This window comes from Tympanuchus pallidicinctus, unplaced genomic scaffold (assembly GCF_026119805.1).
Source record: "Tympanuchus pallidicinctus isolate F22 unplaced genomic scaffold, pur_lepc_1.0 scaffold5, whole genome shotgun sequence".
In the NCBI taxonomy this organism is placed as follows: Eukaryota; Metazoa; Chordata; class Aves; order Galliformes; family Phasianidae; genus Tympanuchus; species Tympanuchus pallidicinctus.
In genome coordinates, this window is record NW_026294769.1 from 32,267,305 (window position 1) to 32,293,253 (window position 25,949).

General features: G+C 41.0%; 1 protein-coding gene across 5 annotated transcripts in view; it reads right to left on the minus strand.

Moving 5' to 3' along the window:
• Nucleotides 1–25,949, minus strand: part of KCTD1 (potassium channel tetramerization domain containing 1) — a 96,418-nt gene that overhangs the window by 18,549 nt on the left and 51,920 nt on the right. For 3 of the 5 annotated variants that reach the window (XM_052704470.1, XM_052704471.1, XM_052704468.1), the window contains exon 2: nt 12,241–12,419. In XM_052704470.1, coding sequence (XP_052560430.1) covers nt 12,241–12,419 — 179 coding nt within the window. Of the gene's footprint in view, nt 1–12,240; nt 12,420–12,889; nt 13,184–15,260; nt 15,355–25,949 lie in introns of those variants that run through there. The other 2 variants (XM_052704472.1, XM_052704469.1) reach the window with 2 other exon arrangements.

The window sequence follows — 25,949 nt, forward strand, 5'->3', positions numbered from 1 at the left end:
TATTAGAAGCTGGAAAAATGAGAACGCCTGACAAAAAGCAGAGCATCCAAATAGGCATTAGCCACTGAAAAGCAGCAGCTTTTCTCTTCATCCTTTTCCGTGAATTCAGTCTTCCACAGCAAAAGCAAGCAGGGAAGCATCTTTCCTGCTACCATTGCTCTGGCTACTCCACCTATAACAACATGGTAGCAAGACTTAAGAAAAATCCATTTTAAAATAAGAGACTGGGAGACAATCACGATTGACAGCAAAATGACTTGAAAACCTAAGAGATGAAAACCAATACAAAACAGCTCTATGAAAAATAACCATCTGCCTTTCAAATGCTTGCCGGTGACTTCAGTTATGCAGCTGTATCAGCAACACTTGGAGAACAAGGAAATTGTCTTATTGCTTCAAATGGAACTTGTGCTGTTCCACGTGACAAGCTCCAAGTATAAAATTAAAAAACATTTTTTTTAAATTCTGCAATTATACTGCTACTAAACCAGAATAAGTAGCAAAAGTGAATAAACAATAGGTTTTCAGGCTGGAGAAATTACCATCACGGTGTTATCTAATCTCTCCCCAGAAGTCAAGAATTATGACTAAGCCCTTCCAACACAGATACAGCCTGAAATTCTATGTCAGAAGTATGTCCAATTGCATTTGGCAACCCTTAGTCAAGAGAGAAGCTGAATATAATTGGATGAATATTTGAAGTTTTCATTATTCATGTAGGAAGGCTAGGTAAAAAGTGTTTTGCAGTCCCAAGACACTCGAGGGTGTGTGTTATTGGGTAATAACCAATTAGGAATGTTGACAGCACTCTGCCTTTAGGATCACCGTGGCCAGCAATGTACCTGGGTGGATGTTGTGTAAAAGCACACACCCGTTGCCTACTGCTCAGTTTATTTAAGCAAACCTTTCACCGAAGGAAATGGAAGACACCCTGAAGGATTTAAGATTGATGGGTCAGCTGCATTCTGGAAAACTTTTTCTTTCCCCTCCCCATTGCATCTGACCTCCAAAAATATCTTTTTTTGATCATTGGTACTACTGATTACTGGAAATGAATCTGATGGCATCTGTCTTTTATTTCATAGGATCTAACAAAGTGCTTATTATTAGCAGTATGGAAACACAGACTGCAAAAATTCAGCTGCTAAACACAGAATCTGGTAAAACACACCAGTCTGCAGTAAACGCTGCAAACTCAGAACAGCTAAAAGCAAAGATCTTCCTGTCATGCTTACTTTTCAAAGAAAAATATACAAATAATTACTAAAGGCATGCAAAACATTTTAAAAATGCCAATATTTAAGAAGTAACAGTTGTGACACACTCACAAGAACCTGAAGTTCAGCACCAATTTAGCCCATGATACTGAGTCTCACCCATTGACAACCTGACAAAACAAGGATAGAATGCACTGGCAGCACACCAAACACTCTTTTTTTTTCCTTTTCTTTCCTCCCTCACATTATTATTGTGATGCAAAAAAATCCCCTCCAAAATCAGAAAGTTTGTATTCTGATCTAAAACAGAGCAATTATTGTAAGAGATGCCCAACAGGGCTTTCCTACCTACACAAGAAGCATTCCAAACTTTTCCTGAACAATTTGTTTGCGTCTCAAATATGTATAATATGAAATCCATTTGTTATAAAGAGGAACATATCAGTTTTGTTGCAGCTCTCATTTTCTGGCTCGCATCATATTTAGCCTGTCCTGTGGCACCGACTGTACCACAGATGCTTCTCTGAATTCCCTGAACGCTGCCTCGCTCCCTCCCCATGTATCACCCAGATGATGATGTTTTGATGAAGCATTGCACACGGGCCCTCAAGATAATGGATTCAATGGGATACACTTAAAAGATCATTTTTCTCCTTTGTTATTGACTGCATGCACTGCTCTAAGACAGGAAGGGCTTTCATTTTTTATGCAAGCCACGAGGCCCCCAGGGCCCTCTGAACTGTTTAAGAAGAATCAATTTTGAGGTGGGCAAGAGGGGCCAGCAAAGCCTCCGTTTTGGGAGGCCTCTCCTCAGATCGCTTACAAGTTTGGGCAAACTGGGAGCATCTCCCAGTCCTGCTGTGTTCTGGCACGGCGCTGCTTCCCACTCTTGAAGGTCTGTGGTTAGCATTCGCTCACAAGTGTAATTTATAGCATGCATATGGGCAACAAAATAAGCAAAAAAAGTTCCACAGAAGCAAAATAATCACCACCGATGGAGATAAGCAGCAATACTGCTGCTAAGCTAAGCAGTCCTTGGCACTGCGTAGCGGCAGGAAACCATTACCTCGTGACAAGGTTTTAATACCCTGACATTGTTGCAATTACACCCAGGCAACCTAACAAAACAAATTCACTGTATGGCAGAAAATATTTCCAATTCAATGTCGCAACGTTTATTTTTTAATTACAGCACAAAGAATACTTTTGGGGTGTGGAAGAATGTAATCTATCATTTGCTCTGAAGTGACACACTTATGGGAAATGCTCTGCGCTATAACTTTCTATGCCACAAGTAGTAACTACGAGCAATGTCTTAGGCAAGGAATGCAGAGAGCTTGGGTGCGGTGCTGGGAGATGCTTCTTATCCCTCCATCTCCCTCCCCGCCAGCTGGAGCCGAAGGCAAGCCTCATTTTGCTGCACTGGGACATTCGTCACTCCTCTCATTTTATGCATGTCCCACAGCTCCCTACCTGCAACGCACCTTGCACAAGAAGGGCTTTAACAGTTTGGATACAGGGTGCACAAGAGCACAAAGACAAATTTTAATTAAAAGGAATGGTATTTTAATAGGTCACTTAAAGAACAATTATGCCTACCATTTGACTGACAGACAAGTCACATTTTAACATGAAAACCCAGTGGGGTCGAGGAAGTAGAATTAATCTCTGTCTTTATAAATTGATGAACTACTGTAGTATGCTCCCGCTGCATTTAATATTGCTTTGGTCTGCCATCTCATGAAAATAAAAATGTATCTGTATCTTTCTATTACCCTTCCCTTCCACTTCTTTTACCTCCTCACGAAGTTGATTCACAAAAACTGAGTTGCCAGTGTTGCTCTCCTTTTACTGAGTGCCTGTACTGCAGAACGCAGTGGTGCGTAGAAATCCAGAAGATCGGTCTGCAGTAATTAGCTTGGGTACCCGAGGCAGCTCAGCTGAGCTAGCTGGAAGCAGGATAAACGAGTCCAGGAAGAATGTTGTACCATATTGCTTTGAGTCTCCGCAGACCATGCTGCACAGCAGGACTGGGTGCAAAGGTGACCATTGTGTTCTTAAATTCCCTTCAAAGCAGACCACAAGAATCAGCTCCAAGCTCAGCTTAAACGCCTTCAGACTGTTATAGGAGCCCCTCACGTCTCTGAGGCAAGCAGAAAGTGCATCAAAAAAGCCTGGAGAACTGTCCAAATGAAGTCCAGAGACAACAGTGCTGGATCTAAGCTAACATACACACCACAGTTGGTAATACATTATTCTGATTATCAATTCAAAGATTCAATGGAAGTGATCAATATCAATGAATCTCACAGCATCCTCTGAACTGCTGTTACTACAAGAGAAAGCATTATATGATGTAACCATAAAATATACTGGCTGTTTAAGTCCTCTTGGGAAGCTCACCATTAACAGAAGCCAGCGACCCAAGGGTGCATGGAGAGTAATGGACAAGAAGGAGGCAACGTGACTTGATCTGATCAGGTAAAGATCAGTTTTGACCTTTGTGAGCTTCAATCCCTTCTGACAGAGACAGAAAAATGTAGGTGAAGAAGAAATGACACAGAAGCAAGGAGGGAATTGAGGTGACAAAATTAGGCTCAGTGCTCGGAGCTGAAAGGGGATTGAAGATGCAGCTGAAGAGACTGCAACATCTTGAAAGCTAAAGACTGAGAGAAAATAAAGACTGAGAATGAATGACAAAGGAGAACTAAAGCTCGTCAGATGACAGGTGTCTGGTTATGACACACCTGCATTTGAATGCACTCTAAACCAGCTAAGTTAGAAGGCATGCTCTCATAACAGGAACAGGTGACAACCCCCAGGCCAACACACTATAAGGCATAACCCTTGTTTGTGTTAGAAAGAGTGCAGATAACCTAAACAGTTTTCCCAAATTTCTATACAAACATATCCCCAAATGGCAAACAGGCTTGTATACAAGAAATCCGTCAGGAAAGTTGATTGTCACCAGAAAGAAATAAGACGGAAATCAGAATCTATGTCCTAAAGCTCCAAACATACCCAATAGGTGGCTAGGTGTTGATGGTGAAACTGGAGGTCAAATGTTTACTTCAGCAATTATCTACCTACCTATATGAGACACCAATTTGCTTAGCAACTGCACTGCAATTTATGAAAGACCAATGAAGCACACATAATTTATGAAGGAGCAGGATCTGAATCTAATGCTAACAGAGAGGTTCCTGAGTGCAAGAATTGGGTACAGCAAAACAAAAAGCAAAGCAGTGAGCCTCAAGGCTGTTACTGAGATCTAGACCCAACCAGAATGACCAATAAGCCAAATCCTTCAGTGCCAAGCAGGAAGCAGCCACCTCAGTTTCTAATGGGCTTGTCCTTATCAGAAAAGCACAACCCACAGACTCGGCACTCTTTTATTTTTCCTGAGAATTTTCTTGGCTATTTCAAATGAGAAATACTGCTTGGATGCCTTTAGGCTGGTTTAAGAAGCCATGCTACTGAGCACAGAAGTCCAAATGCTACAACAAACTGCTTCTCACTAAAACATTTCCAATCATGGGGCTGGTATCGAGTCTTGGCAAAGAGAAGATTTCTCAATGTACAGACCCTACAAAAGTAGTTGCTGACATCCCTCCTCTTTTGGATTGCCATCTCGATCCAAACCACATGACTTCACACAGGCCTACTGGTTAACAGACCTCTGAACCCTGCTGACAATATGGATTCCAACCTTCTCTTCCCTCAAGACAAAGATTTGCTGACTCAGAGGCCTCAGAAATAAGGGGACAAAACCTTTCGCTTTGTAATGCTCCTGAATATACAAATTTATTCTCCTGAATATTTCCATGTGCACTATCATACTCATGCAACCATGGATAAAAGCATGGCATGAACCCTGTAATACGAAGTTTGTACATTTACTTTTTATCAGTCTCCATATGGCCACTATCCACTATCTTGATTTCACTATTATATTAGATATTTGAGTACACAAGCATATAACAAGTAGAAAACACCATTTTTAATCAACCAAACAACTAATATACCAAAACAATTTTAGTAACACTTAAAACATAAAGACATGAACTCGATGGTTCAGTGATTACTCACTACCAGTTACTGACCACACAATGTGAAAACCTTCCAAACTGATGATACTGTTTCTTTCACCCAGTCACTAGCCACAAGCAACAGCAATGACTTGCTGACCTTGCAAGGCAAATATAGTACAGGACTAAGATTCAGAAAATATTCACTCCTACCAAGGTGACAGTGATGTCTGACCCGTGGTGATCATTAATTGAGACAAAGTGAGGTCAATATGTATCTTGAGCTCAATATATGCACCTAGAGATACAATTAATCTTCAACCAGAAAATACCCCTCTGAGCTCTTTATTGACAAACGTGTGTTACAAAAGATTTCTCTTCACAATATCAGTTGCGAAAATTCTATAAATTTCTTGAAATAGGCATGGAGTGCACTATCAGTCACTGTTCTATTTTCCCCCAGATTTGTACAGTTGGTTACAGCAACCAGAACAAAGCACAGACCAGCAGCCTAGGAGTAAGAAACAGCAGATGACAGCACAAAAGTTTTAAACAGCGTTGGACTAACTGTACTCCATATGGTCTTTCTGAATCAGCATTTCATTTTTTACTGATACATGCTCCTGATGATTCCAACATCGTCAGCTGTTTCTAGCACAGCTCCTGGTATTTATAAACATTTACGCATAGAGTTAGCAATCTTTCACACATTCAATCATCATCCCAAAGCATTTTACAAATTGCCTTTTTTGTCAACTTTGTCAGGAAGCAACAAAACCTCAAAGTTAAGTCAATCTTGGGCCACACAACAAGTCAGTAATGGACTCAACATATTTCTTTTTTACTTACCACAATACCATGCAGATATCAAATGACAAAATACAAAAGGTGAATAACTAGACGAGCAAGCCAGGCAAAAATTAAACTGAGCCAATACCTACCTGTTCTATCCATTCCCCCCTGCTAGGAATGTTACAAAATATTTAAAAAAAAAAAAGAAAAGAAAAAAAAATGCTGCTGCCTGGACCACTCACATCAAGGAAACTGCCTGAGCTAGTGCATGACTACGTTCAAAGCTCTTCAGGGAGTTGGCTCTTTACAGCCTACAGAAGCAAGAAAACTGTATAAGATTTTTAGCATGGTGATTTAAGAAGTATTAGCTCAACAGCTTGGATGACGCTACTCTAGAAAGGTCACCAAATAGTTCCACTGATACAGATACTCCTTCAAAGAAGATGGACATAAATAGGGGGACTGGAAGAAGGATGTAATAATTCCCATTCTATTAGCATTTTCATAAAAACAGAAAAACATCAAAAAGCAAACAAAAAAAAACCCCAAAACTAAAAGAGCTAATTAATTAGAAGATTTTGTATTTATTGTTTTTGAACTACTAGCATCATGTGACAATAGTTTGGAAGGTATCATCCAAAGTGAGTAGGAAATGGGTAGCGCAATTACTCTCGTGATGGTGTTGCAGAGGCAGTGCTATGCAAAGTATGAAACAACCCCATCACAACAAACCTCCTATCTAAAAAGAAGCCTCCAGCATGGTGCTGCAAACTGCATAAGTATGTACTAAGGGCAAAGACAGTGTCTTCTTCTGGAACTGTGAACAGTATTCAGACAGCAGAACCTGCCAAAGCTCTGAAAAAAGTGAAAGTGTCGTCCTACCTAACTCAAGAGTTTATCATGTCCATATGTAACCTATGAAGGAAAGATAAGCCCTGTTCCCAACTTGCCCGTAAAGGCCAAGGACAGTCTGGGCATTCTCCTAAGTAATTTTGTGCTACTGATGCAAAAGAAACTCTCACAAACCAAAAAAAGCCAGTGTCCTAACTAGATCCAGGTGTGTGAAATTTAATTTCCCTGAGGGCTGAGAGGGAAGATTGTGTAAGAAAACTGGGACATGAATGGATTGGTTAATATGAAAACCTGAAATAGCCCTGGGCAGAAATTTGGAAGTATTGTGAAATACTATTCAAGAAGAACCCACCTTCATATGCAGGGAGTAACTGAAGATGGGAGATGTAGCAATGCAAACAGATGCCCCAACAGATTGTAGAAGGAAAAAATATATAGGGCTTTTGATGAAATCTTTCAACTCTACAGTGAGAATACAGGATGTGGCAATTTGATGTTTTGGAATTATGCAAAGGTTTGTACTGTGTGACTTGGACAGTACTAATTAGAAGTTCATATGCTTTGAACTTGTGATAGACCACACTGCTGATATAGTCGATAGCAGATAGCAGAGAGCTGATCTCCATAGAGTCAAAGTCAAACATTTTTCCATTTAGTCGTGACAGTTGTTTGACTTTGTCTTAGCCTGGTGCACAGCACCTTTTGGTACCTCCCATACAGACAGCATTAAAGCTTAAAGGTGTAGAAATGCCATCTCCAAGCAAAGAGTTTGATCTTATGCAAGATGATAATGCACTGAGAGAAGGTGAGTAAGCTGCTTAAGTTCAACAATCAGAACTAACAGGACTGTGCTTCCTCTGCTCATAATCAGATCTCTGCTAAAACCTCAACCTGGTTTTCTCAGACTCCTTGGTGACCATGAGAAAGGGTACCCATCTTCTCCGGAATAAAAACCATGAGGCTTACTCTGGGCTGTCGAAAACAGACTAATTTCTGAAAACTTCCTTTGCAGAAAAAAAACAATTAAAAACATAAATAAAACAGTGCGCCCGAATTCTTAATAGATAACACTGTGTTATGAAATATCCTGAACAACCTAGTTCAAAACAAACAAATTCCAAAACCACAGGACTCCTCACAGAGTAGAAACACCATTGTTTGGTTAGCTCACATAGATATATGCATAACCATTGATTAACAACTGAGAAGCAGGAGGAACAGTCTGCACATGGGTGAATGCATCACAACTTACAATCTTCTTGGGGGGAGGTGCACAGAAGGACATCTGTCCCTGCTCAAGCATTTAAAGAAAATTACTTTTTTTTTTTCCAGCAAATTGACCTTACATTAAGTCCTCTTGGCAAATACACTGATTCCAATTGCCTCTTCATGAAGCCTAGCTCTGGCAAATTTTTTTATTCAGCAGCATGAGATCATGTCTGAGGCATGATGTCTTGGGAGATCCTGAAGCCTGCTGATGCATTGCAATGATTATATGGGATCTTCCTTGTGAAGACAGCAGGAATATAAGCTGGGATCCCCTAAATTCTATTCTGCTGATTATTATTTTTTTAAATGAAATGTAAGCATTATTTCAGCTTCAGAATTTTTCATTCCAGGCTTATTTACTCAATTCAAGCCAGCAGAAGATAAGCTGCTTGTCTGCTGAATTGCTTCATGGTACCAGCCTTTGCCCAGAATTCAGTTAGGCCTCAATTCCTAGTGTTCTTTGTATGAACATTTGAGGGAAGCCCACAGTGGTCTTTCCATAGGAAGGGGCAGGGACATAGCATCAGCAGCAAGATGCTTTTCTAATCTTTCCTAGGTTTTCTTTGTAGGAAAGGATAGATACCTGTCTGTAGCAATTTTACATATCAAATTATAAATTGCTTTCAGAGATCTAACAAAAGAATTATGGAAAATGTACTCTGCAAACTGCAAATCTTTACCTGGTACTAGTTAAGGAACTCTTTCCAATTCCCACTGTATTGTTCAAGAACAAGAGAATGGAGAGGAACAAGATCAGCTGTTATTAAATCCAAAAGATGAAGGAACAATACACGCTCCCAAACAAAGTGCTCTATCAGGATGGGTCTCCCCTACACTGGCAAGTCATAGTGACTCCAAAACTGCTGCTTTGGATATCACCCTTTCAATCTCACAAAGAAAGATGACTCTGGTACCTGGCCCACAGATGAAAGGTTCATTTTAGGCTTCTGGCCCTTAGACTACATGTAATACGAGTCAGGAGCCTAATGACTTTCGTGTCTCAACCTGTTAGATGCTGGAGCCTGCAACCTATGCTTTGACTCATCCCTGGAGCAGTGCTCTTTCAGGCAAGATAATCAAGACCTTATTTTTCACAAGCAATACTCCATGTGACAGTGAGCCTCAGGAGGCTTCAACTCACCCAAAAAGATCTGTGAGACTCTGCCATAGTTTTGATCTCGTTCACAAATGTGATATTGGTGGAAAAAGAAGATATTAAACAAAGTTGACCAAAACTTCGGACAAGAGTAACACACGCTAAAAAAGTCTGTTGAGTACAGACTGACCAGGTCAGGCTCTGAGGAACAATCTGTATTAAGGTCCAAACGTTACTGGGTACTACCTAGAACTCCCCATACACACACATGCAAAACGCTGGAAATAAATTGTTAAGATCTCATAGACAAAAAACAAACTACAGTATCGTAATTGCCAGCTTATTGCTTCATGCCACTGTCTTGACATCCAAACGAGTTTAGTAATTGTTCTTTTGAAGCTAGTGATGTTAAAAAAGAAATATCTCAAGTTCTGGAAGTGACTGGGAATTCCAGAATCTAATAGCTGTGCTGGAATTATTCACTCATCAAGGGGTTCAAAAGACACTTTCTGTCAGAACTGAGACATAAATGCATGTCAGAACGACTTGAAACAGAATGACTATAACTTAGAGTTTGGATTTTCTATACACTATGTTCGGAGAGCTTTAAAATGTTTAATTTATTAAACTGACTTTGATACTAGAGGCGTAGCTTCCACTTTAAAGTGTTACAATAACTCAACTGAATGTAGAATGCATTAAGTTTAAATTCCACTGCCACTAAACACTTAGAAAAGATACTTCAGTTTCTGCACTTAAAAAGAAATACGCTGTCCTGGTGAATTCGACATGCAAACAGAAGCTGCATGCATTAATAGCAACAGCCTCTTCTGCTGCACTGTAAGAAGCCATACACAGCAGGAAGGCATTTCCCTATTATTTCAGACACCGTCATCACCCCAGCTACAGAGGAAATGCTAAATAATAACCAATCCTAGAAGCTGAACACAACCAGGTCCTAAGAAAAATTCTTCATGTGGGTAGGTTCCATTTTCAAAGAACACTTCGAGTTTTTCCAGACATTGCTTCAATCTCTCAAGGCAGGCCTGTCATCTGGCAATGCCTCTATTAGTTCTCTCTGCCTGGCCTTCCTTGAAGTGTTAAAAGAAAGGCCGTGTGTCCAGCTGTTTCTCTTTCACATGCCTTTATTTACCATTCTCTTCCTGTCACTGTCAGGTCTTAGTGTTAGAAGCGCTCCAGTCCTACTTAAAACTATGCTGACAATGCTGCAGAGGCAGTAGTAGCAGTGAAAACTACTCTTAGAACAAAACCATACTCCATTAAGTGCACCTTATGCCCTTTGAAAAGGCAAGTTAGTGTTGTGGGATCAGGAAACTCATGAAATCACTCCCCACAACCCAGTAAAAAAGAGCTGATGGAAACAAAAGCTTAGCAAGACAAAAGAAATTATCTAAATAAATGCTTCAGCTGTGAATTGCTGTTACTAAAATAGCTCAAAATAATGGGCAAAGGTGACACTGGAGATCAGTCATGTGATAGGACAATAATTAATAGAGGGAATTGCTCGTGAAGCAGAAAAGGAGAATTAACTTGCTTGAATTGCAGGAAGGATCTTTCTGTCTTTCTGGGTTCTTTCTAAATGAACCACTTAACTGAGATTCAACTAGAGTGACAGGATGCCACCAAGACATCCTCTCATGGACTAGCATGAGTATTTCCATTCACTGTAAGATTCTCTTTAATTTCTTTAGGTCTCAAAACATGAATTACAAGTCTCATTGTGATGGAGAATACCATTTAAATCATTTATGTGATCGCCATGCAAAAAAAGTGATATCAGTGCTAGTAAGGTGACAATGCTGCCAAATGCCTATGGCCAAGGATGTGATAGATTGCACTGCTCTTCTCCCACTAAGCCCCCATGCACTAATCCATCTGTCCTGTTAGACTGAGCCACCTCTCTGCAGAAGGTCACACATCAAGGGGGCATTGAGACCCCTTTGGGTCTTCTGCTCCTATGAAACCATAGACCTATGCTGACTATACTATGCAGAGCTTCTTTTCTGCCTTAGCAGAGCAGAGCTGAGAAAGAGGAGTACAAGTGGGTGGGGAGAAAGGGGAGCTGTGCCTTAAAATTCTTCCACCCCTACTCATACGCTGGTGAGGAAAGACCATGAAGGTAAAAGTTCTTATTCTAGAGTAGCTATAGAATAATGCTGCAGACACAGTCAACCTCTGATAACCACTTTTAGAATTACAATATCCTGCCATGTTTATCTGCTATCACCACTATGAAACATTCTCATGCTATATGTTCAGTGAACCCGTTTTCTTAAAACTGCACTTCTATTACATCTATTCTATATACATACAACCCTTTACTCATGCATTCAAAAGCTTTCTAATTATTTAATTCCATTAAGTTACCAAAGCCACATATTTTCCATTTAGAAGATATATAAAGTGAGAATGTGAGAATTAAAGAGTCTAATTATCTGAAAAATTCCTAAGATGCTATAAAAAGTATGAAGTTAATGCTGTCCTATATTTTGTTACATATAACCTCATGTGACACATCTAAGAGTATACTTTCACAATACAGCAAAAAAGGTCTCCAAAAGACCAAAAAAAAAAAAAAAAAAAAAGTGAAAGGTTAAAAAAAAAGTGAAACAAAACAAATATCCCAACACCCCCAACTTCAGACTTACATGCAGTATTTGTACAGCTTTTGATTGTAATAAACCACAGAATGTATGCCGGGCAAAGAACTATGGTAGAAAGTCAGTGTTCTTTACTTTGTTTTAGTATGTAAACACAGGGATCTGCAAAGATGCCATTTGTCTGAAACACAGTGGATCAGAGAAAGAAAAGTCAGTCTCTAACCTCCTATGAACAAAGAAACCTAATTTCATTCCGAAACAAAAGGAACTAAATTTATCGCTCTAAGACAGCCCCAGGACGTCCAAGCATGAAATTGAAGAAAAGGAGTTGCCAAAGACATGCAGAACAATCTTTTTAAAGTTACCTGGAATCAGGATATTTTGTAAGCGTGGCCAAGCTGCTGGTATACATGTGCCCACCCACATCAATGTGAACTGGTGCGTTGGATTTTGTGAGTTGTGCTGGAGTGGGGATGCCTTGATTGTTCAATGGAGATGCAGGGGATCTAGTGATCAGAGGTCTTGACATATTGGGCCGACTGTCCTGTGAAGAGATAGACCCGGATTAATGATCTTCTTGAAAACCTCGCAGAAACCCACAGTCTCCAGTCAACAGTTCTGTTGCAGCCTCAGCTTACCATTTTCATCTTATTAAAGCACAGATAAATCTTTGGCAGTTTTTAAAATCAATCCACTTGTAAAAGTCTTAACTGGCTGCATTTCAAATAGGTAAAGCGTGGCAAAATGCTGCGATTGAGCCCCCAAAGTAGGAATCACACTTGATACAACAAGTTCCTCCTGAACACTGCTCGTGACAGACAATCCATACAGAAAAGAGAAAGAAGCTCATTCTCATACTTCAGAGCTGATAAAGTCTCTGACAAAAGCACCACGAGCCGCAGACAGAAAGCCTAAGAACAATTACTATTTTCTTTAATTAAAACCCACAGGTAGAATTTATGTTCCTTCCCAAGCCCTCAGTCACTGCAATGCAGTCAGAAGAGAAATACGAACCCTCAACTCCTCCATTCTGCACACTCTTCTCTTGAATTTCCAACTCACATAGCACAGAAACAGAAGCAGAAACACCTGGACTAGTCAACTGTTCACGCACTGCACACCGCTGGACATCGGCAGCCTTTGAGAAAGACATCTTCCATTTAAAAGTTACACGGATGGCGAGAGCTGCCCCTGCGTGCCCCACATAGGCGGCGGGTCTGAGCGGCTTCCCCGGGCAGGCGGGCTCCCAAAGTGGAGCGGGAGCTGATGCTGATGAAACCAACTTTTAGTCACAAAGGCAGGGATGTAACGCCAGCAAGCAGCGTGCTCCTCGTCTGCGCGCCCGGCGGGGTGGGGCAGGGCAGAGCCATTTGCCCGAGCCAGTAAGGCAGGCTGTATTCAAAGCTGGGGATTAAAATAGAAATGCGTTCGAGAGCGGTTTTGGGACGACCGCGCTTTCTGCTGAAGGAAAGCTCCACACTGGTGGAATCTTATAGAGATGCCCTGAGAAATAAAAGCCCTTGCAAATTATGCAGTTTTACATTTAAAAGGTAAGCAAAGCAGTGAGAAGTCAGATACACTTCATCACAAAACTCTCTTTGTTCTTTCAACACGTCTTTTAGCTGCAAAACCTAATGGCTTCTTTGTAAACATCTCACAGATCTGGGTACTAAGCCTCGCTGAAGCAGAGTTACGGGGAATTTGGACTGGCGAAGCCCTTTGCTGTTGAAAACATGTATGTTTTTCATGGCTGTTAAAGATTCAAACCATAAAGGCAACGTAAGCCAGGTAAACGTCTAACCCAAATGATTTACAGGCCAGTGTTGCACAATAAATCCAAGTAATACGTAACAAAAGGCATCTATAAACCACAAGGTACTTAACTAATTTTCTTTCATATACAAAAGCAAGCTTTGGTCAAATACTGATAAAAATGAAGAGGATGAAGAAAAACGCCTAGTTTAGATGTTGGAGTTGGGGGGAGTGCTGCTTGTTTTGCTTTTTTTTTTCCTTCCTCTGTTTCTACATAAGCAGAAGTTAATATAAATTTGCAGAAATACCACTCTTAATTACTACAATTGCTTGAGGAGGTGCCTGCAGCACAATGAAGACAAGTCCAGACAAAATACGGTACACACGCTATGCAAAACTAATGTCTGCTATAAATGCTATGTGGTACAACCACCACCCAAGATGTTAGTGATCTGCAGCAAGGTACTTAGCAAAATAATGAAGAAAAAATTAAAAATGATGACTGGAAAAGTGGAAATAAGAAGGCAAGAAATGATACTGACTGAGGATAAAGTGTGCACAGTGGGGTACAGTACACATTCCAGTGCTCAAAAGCGGGCAAACAATTTGAAAAGCCAACAAAGAAAGCTGAGACTAAAAAGAAAAATAAATTCTGTAACTTGTATGGAATAGACAGCATCACCCCCCTTACTGGGATCCTCTCTGTCAGAAAAACACAGCCCTGTAACAATTTAGCAGACCGCAGCACTGTGGAGCCTGTAATAGTTTTTCAATTGGACACATTCTCCTGTATATCCTGCCCAGGGCTGCTCGGGAGAAAATGAACAGATTTTCAGGGTTAATATTGTAGTTAGGCTGGGACCTCATTCAGCAGAGCTGTGATAATGCTGGGCATATGAAACAGGAGGAAAAGGCATAGGAAAACCATCACCACAAGTATGGGAAATAGCTCAAAAGACCATGGGCATTTCACAAGACAAAAAAAAAGGTAAGAAAACAGAACTGGTTTCCAAAAGTGAGACATAACCAAGCAGCTCTGTACACAGTTTACCATTAAAACTCCCAATAAATAAATATCTAGAACTATATTAAAACCATTGCTATTTTATTTCACCGTCCTCCTTCTCAACATTCCCCCTTCAAGCTAACTACATCATTCTACCTCAAGAAACAATGCTCGAGTGTTCAACATTTAGATACTAAATACAATAACCTAATGCTGCTCCAGTCCTAGCTTACAAAGATGAAACTCATTCACTACTCCTTTGGTGACCACTGCGAAATTATGCAGCAGTAGCTCTGCTATTCCACTACTTTTGTCCAGTTACCCTTGAGAAATTGATGCAGAAATGGGATTCAGAGAACTGAGTGATTAAAAAACAACTTCTTCTGTGTGGCACATCCCAGCCAGCATAGCATAGAAGATCATTGTTCAACAGGCATGGTGTTAGACCACTCTGCTTAACAGATTGGAGTTAAATTGTTGTATTAGTTCAGCTATGGAGACAATGAGTTAGGAAGATAGTCCCCCTGCAAAAACATCCAAAACTATCACAAATATGAATTGAGCAAGCTTAGATAGAAAAAAGTGGTTACAGTTAAGGCACTACTGGTAAATTAAACTTCCACTAACCTGCAGTAATTACAAATACCATTCCTTAGAAACAATTAGAGGAGTGAAGGGAGTCGTAGAAACCAAACTCAGCGGGATCCAACCGATTACAAGCCATTTAAAACAGCTGGTAACAAAAACAACCAAAAGGCTCCTCGGCAGCCTCCCTTGGTGTGCTCTGTCTCACGTAGGTCCCTGTGCCCAGGAAGGGTTTGTACTTCAACCATGGCTGCTCCCATATGGGAGGGAGATTATGCAGGTGGTTTTCTGCCTTGGGAATTGCACTGACTTCATTCATGAGTGGGACACAAAGCACAGCCAGCATCTGTGCTGGCTGTAGGATCAGTAATCTTCCTGCTCTTCTAGCAGTTCACTTTTCCACTTGGTATATTTCCTTTACAAATATTTCAATATTTACTATGAAAAAATTAAATAAGAACAGGAAATCCCAAGTTTCACAACACTTCCCGTGGACTGAAATACTTGAGATACTTTGTGAAATATTTGTCATTATTTCTACTCCAGTATTTTGATCCCAACAACTTTTCAATTAATGAGTTCCGATTTCAAACAAACTTATTGCTCAAACTACATACTCAAAAGAGCTACTAAAAGCTATATACTGGGCAGGTTAAAGATATTTAAGTTTTACAAGATGCTGCAGTTTTGGTTCAGCACACAGAAGTACAATTTGGTTCTCCTCTGTTTCCCTGCTGTTACTAGAGGGAGCCTTCAAATAACAAGCAGTTGGTAGGTCCAGGTCTTTCGAGTACATCTGAATCCACTTCTCACTTTCTGCCCTATGTGAGCCATCACGTAGAGTCAACAGAACCAAAAGTAGCCTTATCTGAACTCTTTCCTGAATCTACAAAAATCCTTAGGACCAAGAAGGCATTCTGCCAAACGGTACTGAGGGTCATGGTGGAAACCTTTCAGATCTCCTCACTCCCTGCCTTTTTTTTCCTTTCTCACCAACTAAGTCAAAAAATATTGCTAAAGAATAAGCATTTACATCCAGGCTGGAAAAAAAAAACCAAAACTGTAGGACTGAGATGTGCACCAGAACATCCGGTCTACCAAAGTACAACACAATAACCACATCAATGTGGTGGCAATTGGAAGAAATAAGAAATATCTGAAGAATATAAGGTATTACAATGTACTGCTAAGAGTACTAAATCAAAGAGACAAGATGCTCTGAAAATATTCGCTCATGTTAGGCTGCTCTGATTAGAAGTGGTTTCAGAAGTGTTATTTACACTCTGTGGTCTTAAGCAAAGTCATTTCAGTTCCCTTCTCATGCCAAGAACCTTGACAAAAACCACACCACTACAAGACAACCCAAGCTCACTCACTGTATGATCAACATTCAAGTGCAAAACATCTACTTAACTCCCATGACCAAGAGGATCATTTCAGACTGTGGGTCAAGGCATATCTGGCCAGGGTTAATAAAGCAAACACACTGCCCATGAGCCAGCCCAGCTCAAGAAGAAACGTATAAATGCTACTCAGTATGCTTCAGTTCTGGTCTTTGTACCAAACTGTAAAGTACTGGATCCTCCCTATCACAATTCAAACAATTATCCCTGTTGAGAAAGTCACAGTTACATACTTCAAACATTCTTGGACTTTTCAGGGGGAGACAAGGATAACTTTTCTCACCCAGGCAGGCCAGAAGAAATGATAATCATGTAACAGTTCATTGTAACACATCCAATCATTATATTTTCTTACAATAGAAAGCCGTAAGAGATGTTTCTCTCCACAGCTTTGTGTTGAGGAACCACCTGAGGTGGCAAAAGTAGTCAGCACAGTCACACCAACAATTTCCAGCAGAAACATCTTTGACTGCACATATCCCACCGTGTAGAAAGTGAATCCAAACAGCTAAAAATCTTCCAAAGATAGAGGCACAACGGCTTTTTCCTTCAGTACATAGCAGGAACCATTCAAATCTCACAGTCAGCTGTGCTCCTTGACTCTGAAATAACAGTGGGCTGATTCTCAGGGAAGCTTGTGGTGATGCACAAAATACTGCTTCAAGTCCCTCATACAAACCAAGAACATTAAGATGACTCTGATTTGGCTCCTGCAGAAGTGTCCTCATTCTGAGGAGACACTTTTTTCAAAAGAAACATTTCATTAAAGATTAAAAAAAATCGCTATCATGTCTCACCACAATGCTTAAGCAAGTACCCTCCACTTTTTTCCAATTCAGCAGAAACAGTCACCACAACAAAGAGGCTGGAGAAAGCATTTATTCAATATAAACAGTATCAGTACAGTACAAACAACTCCTCTAGAAGGTGTAACAAACACAAAGAGATACAGAGCTATGTGTCCAGGAAGCTTGTTCTGCTGGAAGGGGAAAATCCTCCAGGCTAGTGACATCCTCACAATGAGCTCCCTGGTTTTGGCCATGGTACACCACGTCCACAGAGAACACCAGGTTGTGCTAGCCCCTCAGACAGACCTGCAAGGTTGTCAGAGACTGTACACAGCACAGAGTATGCCAGATGCTTTTCAGTCTCCTAATTGCAATGGCAGTGCCTTCTCTTCATCTTCATTCTGAAGAACAGACACAAAGTGGTTCAGACCCTTTGCAAAAAGTCTTTACTCTTTTTGCACTTCACACATATCAATGCTCTTTTTTCTTCTTCTTCTTCACCTTTGCACTGATGGTAGCTCTCTGAGGAGATGTCTGGGCTGTAATGGTGCCATCAGGTCTGCAAAACAAAGAAGTAACGCATCACCTTCCCTGGCAAAAATCTGCCGATTGTGCTGTAATGTTTTGCCTTTCATCAATATAATCTGAATGCTCTTTCCCTTGCAGCTGCAAGCTTTAAACTGCTGACTCTGAACATTAAGAATTACGTTTATAAAGCAAAACTCCAAAACAATTGTTTGAGTGCTGTGTGAGAGACAGGCCCAAAACACCATCAGATGCAATTTAGTGCCACAGTAAGTTGAGATACTAGGCCCCCTGAGACTCAGTGGTAGTAGTAGAAGAATTATTTTAGATCTCTGGAGGAAAAACCTCATTTTACATCCGGAATGCCTGTCAACATGTGATGGAAGACTAAATTATTCTATACAAGACAGTCAAGTACAATAGAGAGCTTGAGAAGTCAGGACAGTTTCTCTGAGATGCTGAAGCACTGAGTGCAGCACAAGACCAACTACTTTAACAAGCAGCACTCTGCCTACAACCACTGCCATGTCTGCAGCACTCAGTACAATTTGCAGAAATACAGACAGCAATGCATTTCACAACAAGGTGTGTGACAAGTGACTGCCTGAGAGAAGTCAGAGATACTCAGAGGGTATCGCAGCCTGGGAAAATGGTCCAGGACATCAAAAGGCCATCAAAGGCCATCATCTTTGCCCAGAGAGGCTGTGGATGCCCCATCCCTTCAGGTGTTCAAGGCCAGGTTGGAAGGGGCACTGGGCAGCCTGGTCTAGTATTAAATGTGGAGATTGGTGGCCCTGCCTGTGGTGGGGGGTTGAAGCTTCATGATCCTTGAGGTCCCTTTCAATCCAAGCCATTCTATGAAAAGATAAAGATATGCTGAACCAACTCCTGGAGGTGAGATCATCTGTATCATGCAATAGTCCAAACAACAAAGGTGACTGAGGCTTACCTGACAGGACAGTTTGCTGCTATGTCCTCCTTGTCCCAGAGGTGCTGACCCCAGTGGGCCCTCAAGACGAGTCTCCCTTGCTCCATATCCTACATGCTACTCTCACAGCCTCCTCCACTGGATGCAGGCACGGCTGGGCACACCAGCCTGTGAAGTGCTGCAAGAGCTGGAGAGAACATGGTTGAATTTCCTTGGCACAATAAGTCTTACTGGAACTTCATCTGAGTTGATCAGACCTAGAATAAACACCACAGGTGCAGAGAACCAAGGGCAAGGCAAGATCTAGAGGATGAGGGGTATTTCTGCTGGATGGAGAGCACTGCCTACCTGGAGGTTCAGGACAGTGAAGAAGTCTTGAAATCTTCAAATCTTGAAGATTTGAAAATCCCAACATCAATATGCAGGTAGACAGTAGTCGAGCCTGCAGCACACATCTCACTTCAGCAGAACAGCTCTAACCACAATTTCATCATAGACTGACCACTGAGAACTTAAGAAAATCTCTAATTAATTTGAGAAGGAGGCTTTAGGAATAAGGGCAGGAGCTATGCTTATACCATCATTGCAGCAAAGGCAACTCCAAATTCTAGTAAAAGTAAAGTTTACAGAGACAGGATTTCTCTCTTCAAGTGCCCAGAAATTTTTCTGAAGATTTCCCTAGGCCTTGAAACTGCATGTGAAAGTTTACCACTGCCCCTCAAGATATTCTATAGTTTGCAGTCTTTATGGAAGATTAACTCAGCCCCTTGCTTGTTTGGGTAAGCATAACTGAGGCCAGACCAAATGCTTTCATTTATTACATTCAAGCATTGTAAGTAAAGCTCTATACTTCTGTATGTCCTACCCTCTTCTTGCCATATACACCCTCTAAACACTGGTCAAGCCAGTGGTAAATGTGGCTGATGCAGGACTTGACTTAAGCCTATAGCTCAAGCTGGATCTTCTGCATATATGCAACCCAACACACTATTAAAATAAAATCCATGTTAAACTTGGGGGTCAAGCTCAGGTGCATCACCTCCTCCGGCACACAGCCTCTAGCCACTTTGCTTTCTGTAATAGAAGCAGACTTCTATGGTCTTCAGACTTGCTGCTGGTTGGATTCTCACTTGGGAAAAGAGGCACTGTAATTTACAAGCAAAACCGGATTTGAAAGCTGCTCTCAATTACTACACAGCACACAACTGCCCACCCAACACTGTATAATCACAGGGTATACAACCCAGACTGTGGCCAGCAAAACCATCCCCTAAAACCTTCGGGAGGATGAAGGAGGGCACCAGACCGAAGGCCAACAGACCTGCTGCACCACCTCTAATGGAGTCCTACAATGGGAATGGGACACATGCATGCAATTTTAGACCGTTTGTTCCACTAGGAGCTGATTTGCTCTACACTAGCTTCTACTCAAACTGACAGTAACATTGATTTAGGAGTGACCAAAAGGAAGAGCAGCTCCCCAGCCTGAGCCTCCTCTAACTACATGTGCCCAGCCCCAAATACTTGAAGGTATGCATAGCCAGGTACCTCCTTCTCATGCTTTTGTTCTCACAGACAGAAAGTGGATCCTGCCAGGTACTGCAGGAACTGCTACAAGCCACCAATTGCCAACAGATTCCTCAGCCTCAATGGAGACAGACTACAGTTATCTTGTACACATCCATGCAATTATTTTTATTTATTTATATTAATAAAAGGAAACACAGAGATGAGGAGTCCCTGGGAAAGAGGCTGCAAGGTCTGAAGAGCCTTGCACAGTCTGGCAGCCCTGCCCACAACACTCCAGCTGATACAAAAGCCTTTGCCTCCACTGCCCTGAGGACAACTTCATTTATTTTTCTTTAAAGCTGGAAAATAGGTCACTCATTTCTCTTACCTCTATCAAACCTCAGGTAGCAGAAAGAGGGTGAATTTATCCATAACTGTATGAAAGCAAGCACACAAAGAAGTTTTGCCTTCTGGCAGAGGGCGGATGACAGACCTGTTCTCCTTCATACAAGGCCTTAGCTGTTCCAGCAGCAGCCTTGATCCAAACGCCATGGACCACCTCATCCTGGGTGCAGAGGTGTGGTCTGCCAGTGCCTTTGCAGACAAGATACCTGCCCTGGGACTCCAATGGTGCTCTCACCTCCTCCCTAGAAAAGACAGCCACCTGGGCAGCTGCCCCCAGGCTGTGCTGGGAAGAACCCAGCACAGAGCAGCCAACAGTTCCTGCTGCAGCGATGCTATACCACAGCCACCTTGGCCCTGAGTAGTACACAGAGTTCAGGTCAGGAATGGAGGTGGGAAGGAGCAGTTCTGAACACACGAATCTGCCATCCACTCCTCCCAAGTGGACACCCCATAGGTTAAGCTGAATAAATAATTTCACTCATACTTCTCACTCTGGTCCTTTATCCACTTCCAGCAGGCACTCTGAGCACATTCTGTAGGAGTCTTCACATATGAAAAAAAAAAAGAGGGAAAAAAAAAACAAAAACAAGCAACACAACGCTCCCTCCTGAGCTTAAAAAGGGAAGAGCTTTTCTTGGCCAGGACCATGCAGGTACATTTGAATGCAAACTTAAACAACTCTTTAAAGATGGTGTCAAAATTTGAACGAGGAGAAAAACTAACTGGCTACATTCTTCATGAGTCTGCAATTTGTCCAATAATCTCCTGGTGAGAAGAAACACCAAAATACAAGCATTGCTAAAATCCGGCTGTTTTGTTTGTGAGTTAAGATCCTATCAGCTGTACATGAACAAAGATTAGCATCTTGAATTGCAGTCATATCTGAAGATTTTAAAGACTCATAAGAATGCAGACTACAGTGGGATAACTGGAAGATTGTCATTAACTGTCAGAATTTGAAAAATGGGCCTTTTCTGCAAATTTGACTCGCAACCCCAACAGAAGTAGGCCCACACTACTTTATTTAAAGTTAATTTACACTACAGTTTGAATAGCACCTGCCCTTGGGTATGTTCCAGAGGAACGTCTACCTTTTCACAAAGCCAGGCTAACACCCATTGTAAAACTTCCAGAGGCACATTAGATGTCTGTTCTCCCCCAAGCAATTTCACCCTTAGAAGTAGAAGGAACGCTGCCAGTTACAGCCTGTGCTGAGGAAACATGAGTTATAATTTACCCTGGGAAAATTGCTGAACTGGGAGCTTCTGGTGTGGCATAGGTCTTGCCTTCGCAATCCAATGGTTCTTTTGATTCAGAGAGGCTTTGAAAGGGTGGTGATGAAAAACATAGCCTCACCCTTTGAATCAGCCAGCTGCCTGCTTTCCTTTGCACTTTTAAAATTTGTTTTATTAATTTGCCTGGGAGCAGAAAGAGATAATACTGACCCATATGGAGAAGATGCATTTTTGGACATATCAACAGAATATTATCTACTTCAGACTGAACAAGCAGCCAACAGAAAGAACCACCTTCATATAGCCTGAAGAATTTTATATCTGGAATCACCTTAAGAAAAAAAAAAAGCGCCTCTGTTAGCTCTTCCTGCCATATGAGAGGGACAAATCCTAAGAATCCAATAAAACTGTTTCTATGAAACGCTGTAATGCACTTGAGCTCTAAGCACTCTCCAGATGTTTCTTGCAGCAACAAATAATAAAATATTCTCAGTCTGAATTGTAATTTTGAAGACACTGTGTCCGCTTAGTAATTATGAGACTAGACAATATAACAGACAGATAGCTTCATCTATAACCTCACAGCGGGAAAAAAGGACACAAAAGACCTTTAAGACAATACCTTTGTAATTACCTAATTTACAATTAAGATGTCAACAAAATTGCAAGTTTGACAGTTAGAGTTCAAGCTAGTACAGAATTTGAAATACTGTGGAAAACTGCAATGCTAAATTATACATCCTTCACTCCAGGAAGGATGAAATGCAACACTATAGCCAAAAAGAATCAGCCTTCAGGAGTCCTCTGTTGTCACAGGCTTTTCCTTCTCTCTATCGCCCATTTCCCCTCCCAATGCTGACCTAAGCAAAGCGGTGGTGCCACCTAAAAAAAAAAAAAAAAGGTTCTCTACCGAAAACCTGTCAGAGTGATAGAGACCAAGAGGGTGAAGGAAATGATAAAGACCAAACTTACTGAAACAACAAGCTGTTCGGAAGTCCTGGTTAATGTAGAGTGCAATAAGGAGAGTTTAGTCAGCTCTAAAATGATCCCAAGCATTTCCAGGTCTGGCTAAAAGTTTCTCTCTTCTCTTGTAACTCTCATTAAAATTATCAGCCTACATATTTCATAATAAGCAGGAGAATGAAAAAGTCCAAGCACTATCATGAGAGAAATCGCCTTATTTATCATTAGCTATTTCAAAACACACGTAGGTTACTTAATACCTTGGGACAGGCGGCATAACAGCACACAGGTGCTGGGAGAGAAATCAGGCTTATGTTGAAGGCACATACACAAAGTGACAGAAGATGGTTGAGGTATCTCAGGAGCAATCCTAGCAAGCTACGGACGCACCACTGCATACAGGAGCTGAGTAAACAGCCCTCAGCCACCCAGATACTTTCCTACCCCTGCTCCATACCGAAACTCGGATGCTCTCTCGATCTTAAAGCCGTCATAGGAGGAGGTATTGCTTTGAGGCAACTAGTGGAAAGGGGCTGAAGTCCTCAATTAAACTTAAAAGGCTTCATTAATGCAGTACTTTTTAGTTTGCTTCTACCCCTTTTCTATTTTGTTTTGTTTCGTTTTTTTTTTTTTTTAAGTTTTCTTAAACATCGGAAAAACTCTTAGGGATGAAAAGAGAAAAAGAATGGCATCCACACAACTGTGAGGTCAAGCAGTGACTTTTTTGCATGGTATGAAGGGCAGGATTTGAGAAGAGGAGAACACAGGATCCTGCTCTAGGAGAAGAGAAGCGTGCTTGGCAAGACGGCAAACATATGGCATAGGAACAAAGCATACTTTAGATTTGGTTCATTTGATTCCATTATGTGTAAAAGATACCTTTGGATCCAAGGCTAAGAAATACAATTCTGATTATTATTGTTTTCAGACCTGTAGGGATTCCTCCAAGTAGTCATAGTAGCTCATACGATAAAAACACTCATTTGCCAGCTAATTTTAGTGCATTTTGCCCACAAGGGTGGATTAACCACAAATCTATATAACCATGTGCTGTATGCACGCTGAAGCCATCACTGCTATCACCAACTTCATGAAGCAGCAGCTGACTAACTAGTTTTAGACAGAATGGTTTCTGTTAACTAGCTCAGCAAACTCACAATTTCATACTAAAAGACTTCGCTTGGTCTGACATGCAATAGACCACACACACATCCTCAGAATATCAGAAAAAGTGTCATATAATATTCATAAGCTTTCCATGGGCTGTTTCTGAGTCTAGTTTTGCGCTTTGGTTATTACTAAACATATGAAGTGCCAGTGCTTGGACAACAAAATAACTGAATATGTCAAAAGAAGCATTAAAGACCATATCTGTCACTCAGCAAAAAATATCTACTTTAACTTTCTCTAGCTATTTGCTTTTAACATTTCTAACATATAACATGCATTTCAAATTGACAAGCAAGAAATAAAGACACATTAGCAAACTCATGCTAAAGATACGTATACTATGACATAGAAGCCAGCAATATTTCTGTATTCTTCCAAACGACCAAATGAGACAATTCTGAGACAGCTAGAAAGAAAAAGGGCAACAGGCAGCTTTACGAAGAAAATAAAAGCCAAGCTTATATTACACAAAGTTGCTTCGTTTTTAAAACAGAAGCTACATCAGACAACCTAAGGGCATGCACTGCCACTGGCAAGAACTGGATCAACCCCATGTGGAAAGAGTTCAGGTATGAAATTTCTCTTTTTGGTTGGTTATTCTGTAACTGAGTTCTTGGAGAAGCTGGCCGTTGCCAAGAGGTTAGTTAGCATAATTTAACCACTGCTGAGGCAGTAAGCTTAAGTGAAACTGTCCTCATTCAAAACAACATCTGAAAAAATCTTTTATCTGTCTGGGGGGAAGACATCACCTAACAAGAGCCACAGAAATCAAATCCAGTGAGCATCTTGAGCGGTAATAACCAGTGGTACGAACTAGTAAGACCATGCTAACAAGGGGACACATCCTCTATAAACAGCTCAGGTCCAAAATTAACCGTTCTGAACTACACCTGGCTTTTGCAACAGACAAAAAAAATACTTCAGAGAAGGATCAAGCCACAAGGACTGGGCAGGACATATTAAGGAGAACAGTTTGAGTACATAATAATTACATGCTTAGAAGACATGATAATTTAAGATCTGATACCATTTTTTCCACACAGAGGAATTCATTGACAGACCACTGCTTCAAAGGCACTTCCATATCAGACGCCAATTTGTCAGATTCCCCCTCTGCTGCCATCTGTCACACAGCAACAACACGCGTTATGTAGATACTGGGATATTGGTGGGAAGATTCAACATCTACTGCCACAGCACCAACATCCGCCTCAGATGTCACAGGCCAACATCTTAAAATAGGCATTACTTTCTCAGCAGCCCTCATACATCAAAATTTGTTTGATTTCCAAACAAATCTAACTGACTTAATATAGCGAAGTCAGTTTAACTTCCAAGGGGAAAAAAAAATGGGTTAAAAAATATTTTCTACACAAAGTAGGCAGGAATGGAATCCTACCTCTACCTAAAACAAAACAACCAAAACCAAAACAACCAAAACCACAAAAAGAAAAAAGAAAAGAAAAAAAAAAAGAGCAAACCTCACAACAAACAATGATTTTGAGACACTGTCCCTTATTTACCAAGGAGACACCACTGGAGGCTTTTCCCAGGCACACAGGGAACAAGACATTGCATGCTATGGAGAATGCTCAAATCAAATGCACCATGCAGCGGGCTCCCAACACTTAGGCTGTTTTTCACAAAAGTACTGCCTTACTGTGAATAAAAATAAAAACAAAACCACTAACTTCCAACAGACACCTGAGAAGTGGAAGGAAGCATCACAGGAGGAATACTTAACAGCTCATGAAAGGACAGTCACATAGTAACGCATCTCAAGGTGTTGAAAGAGCAGATCCAGA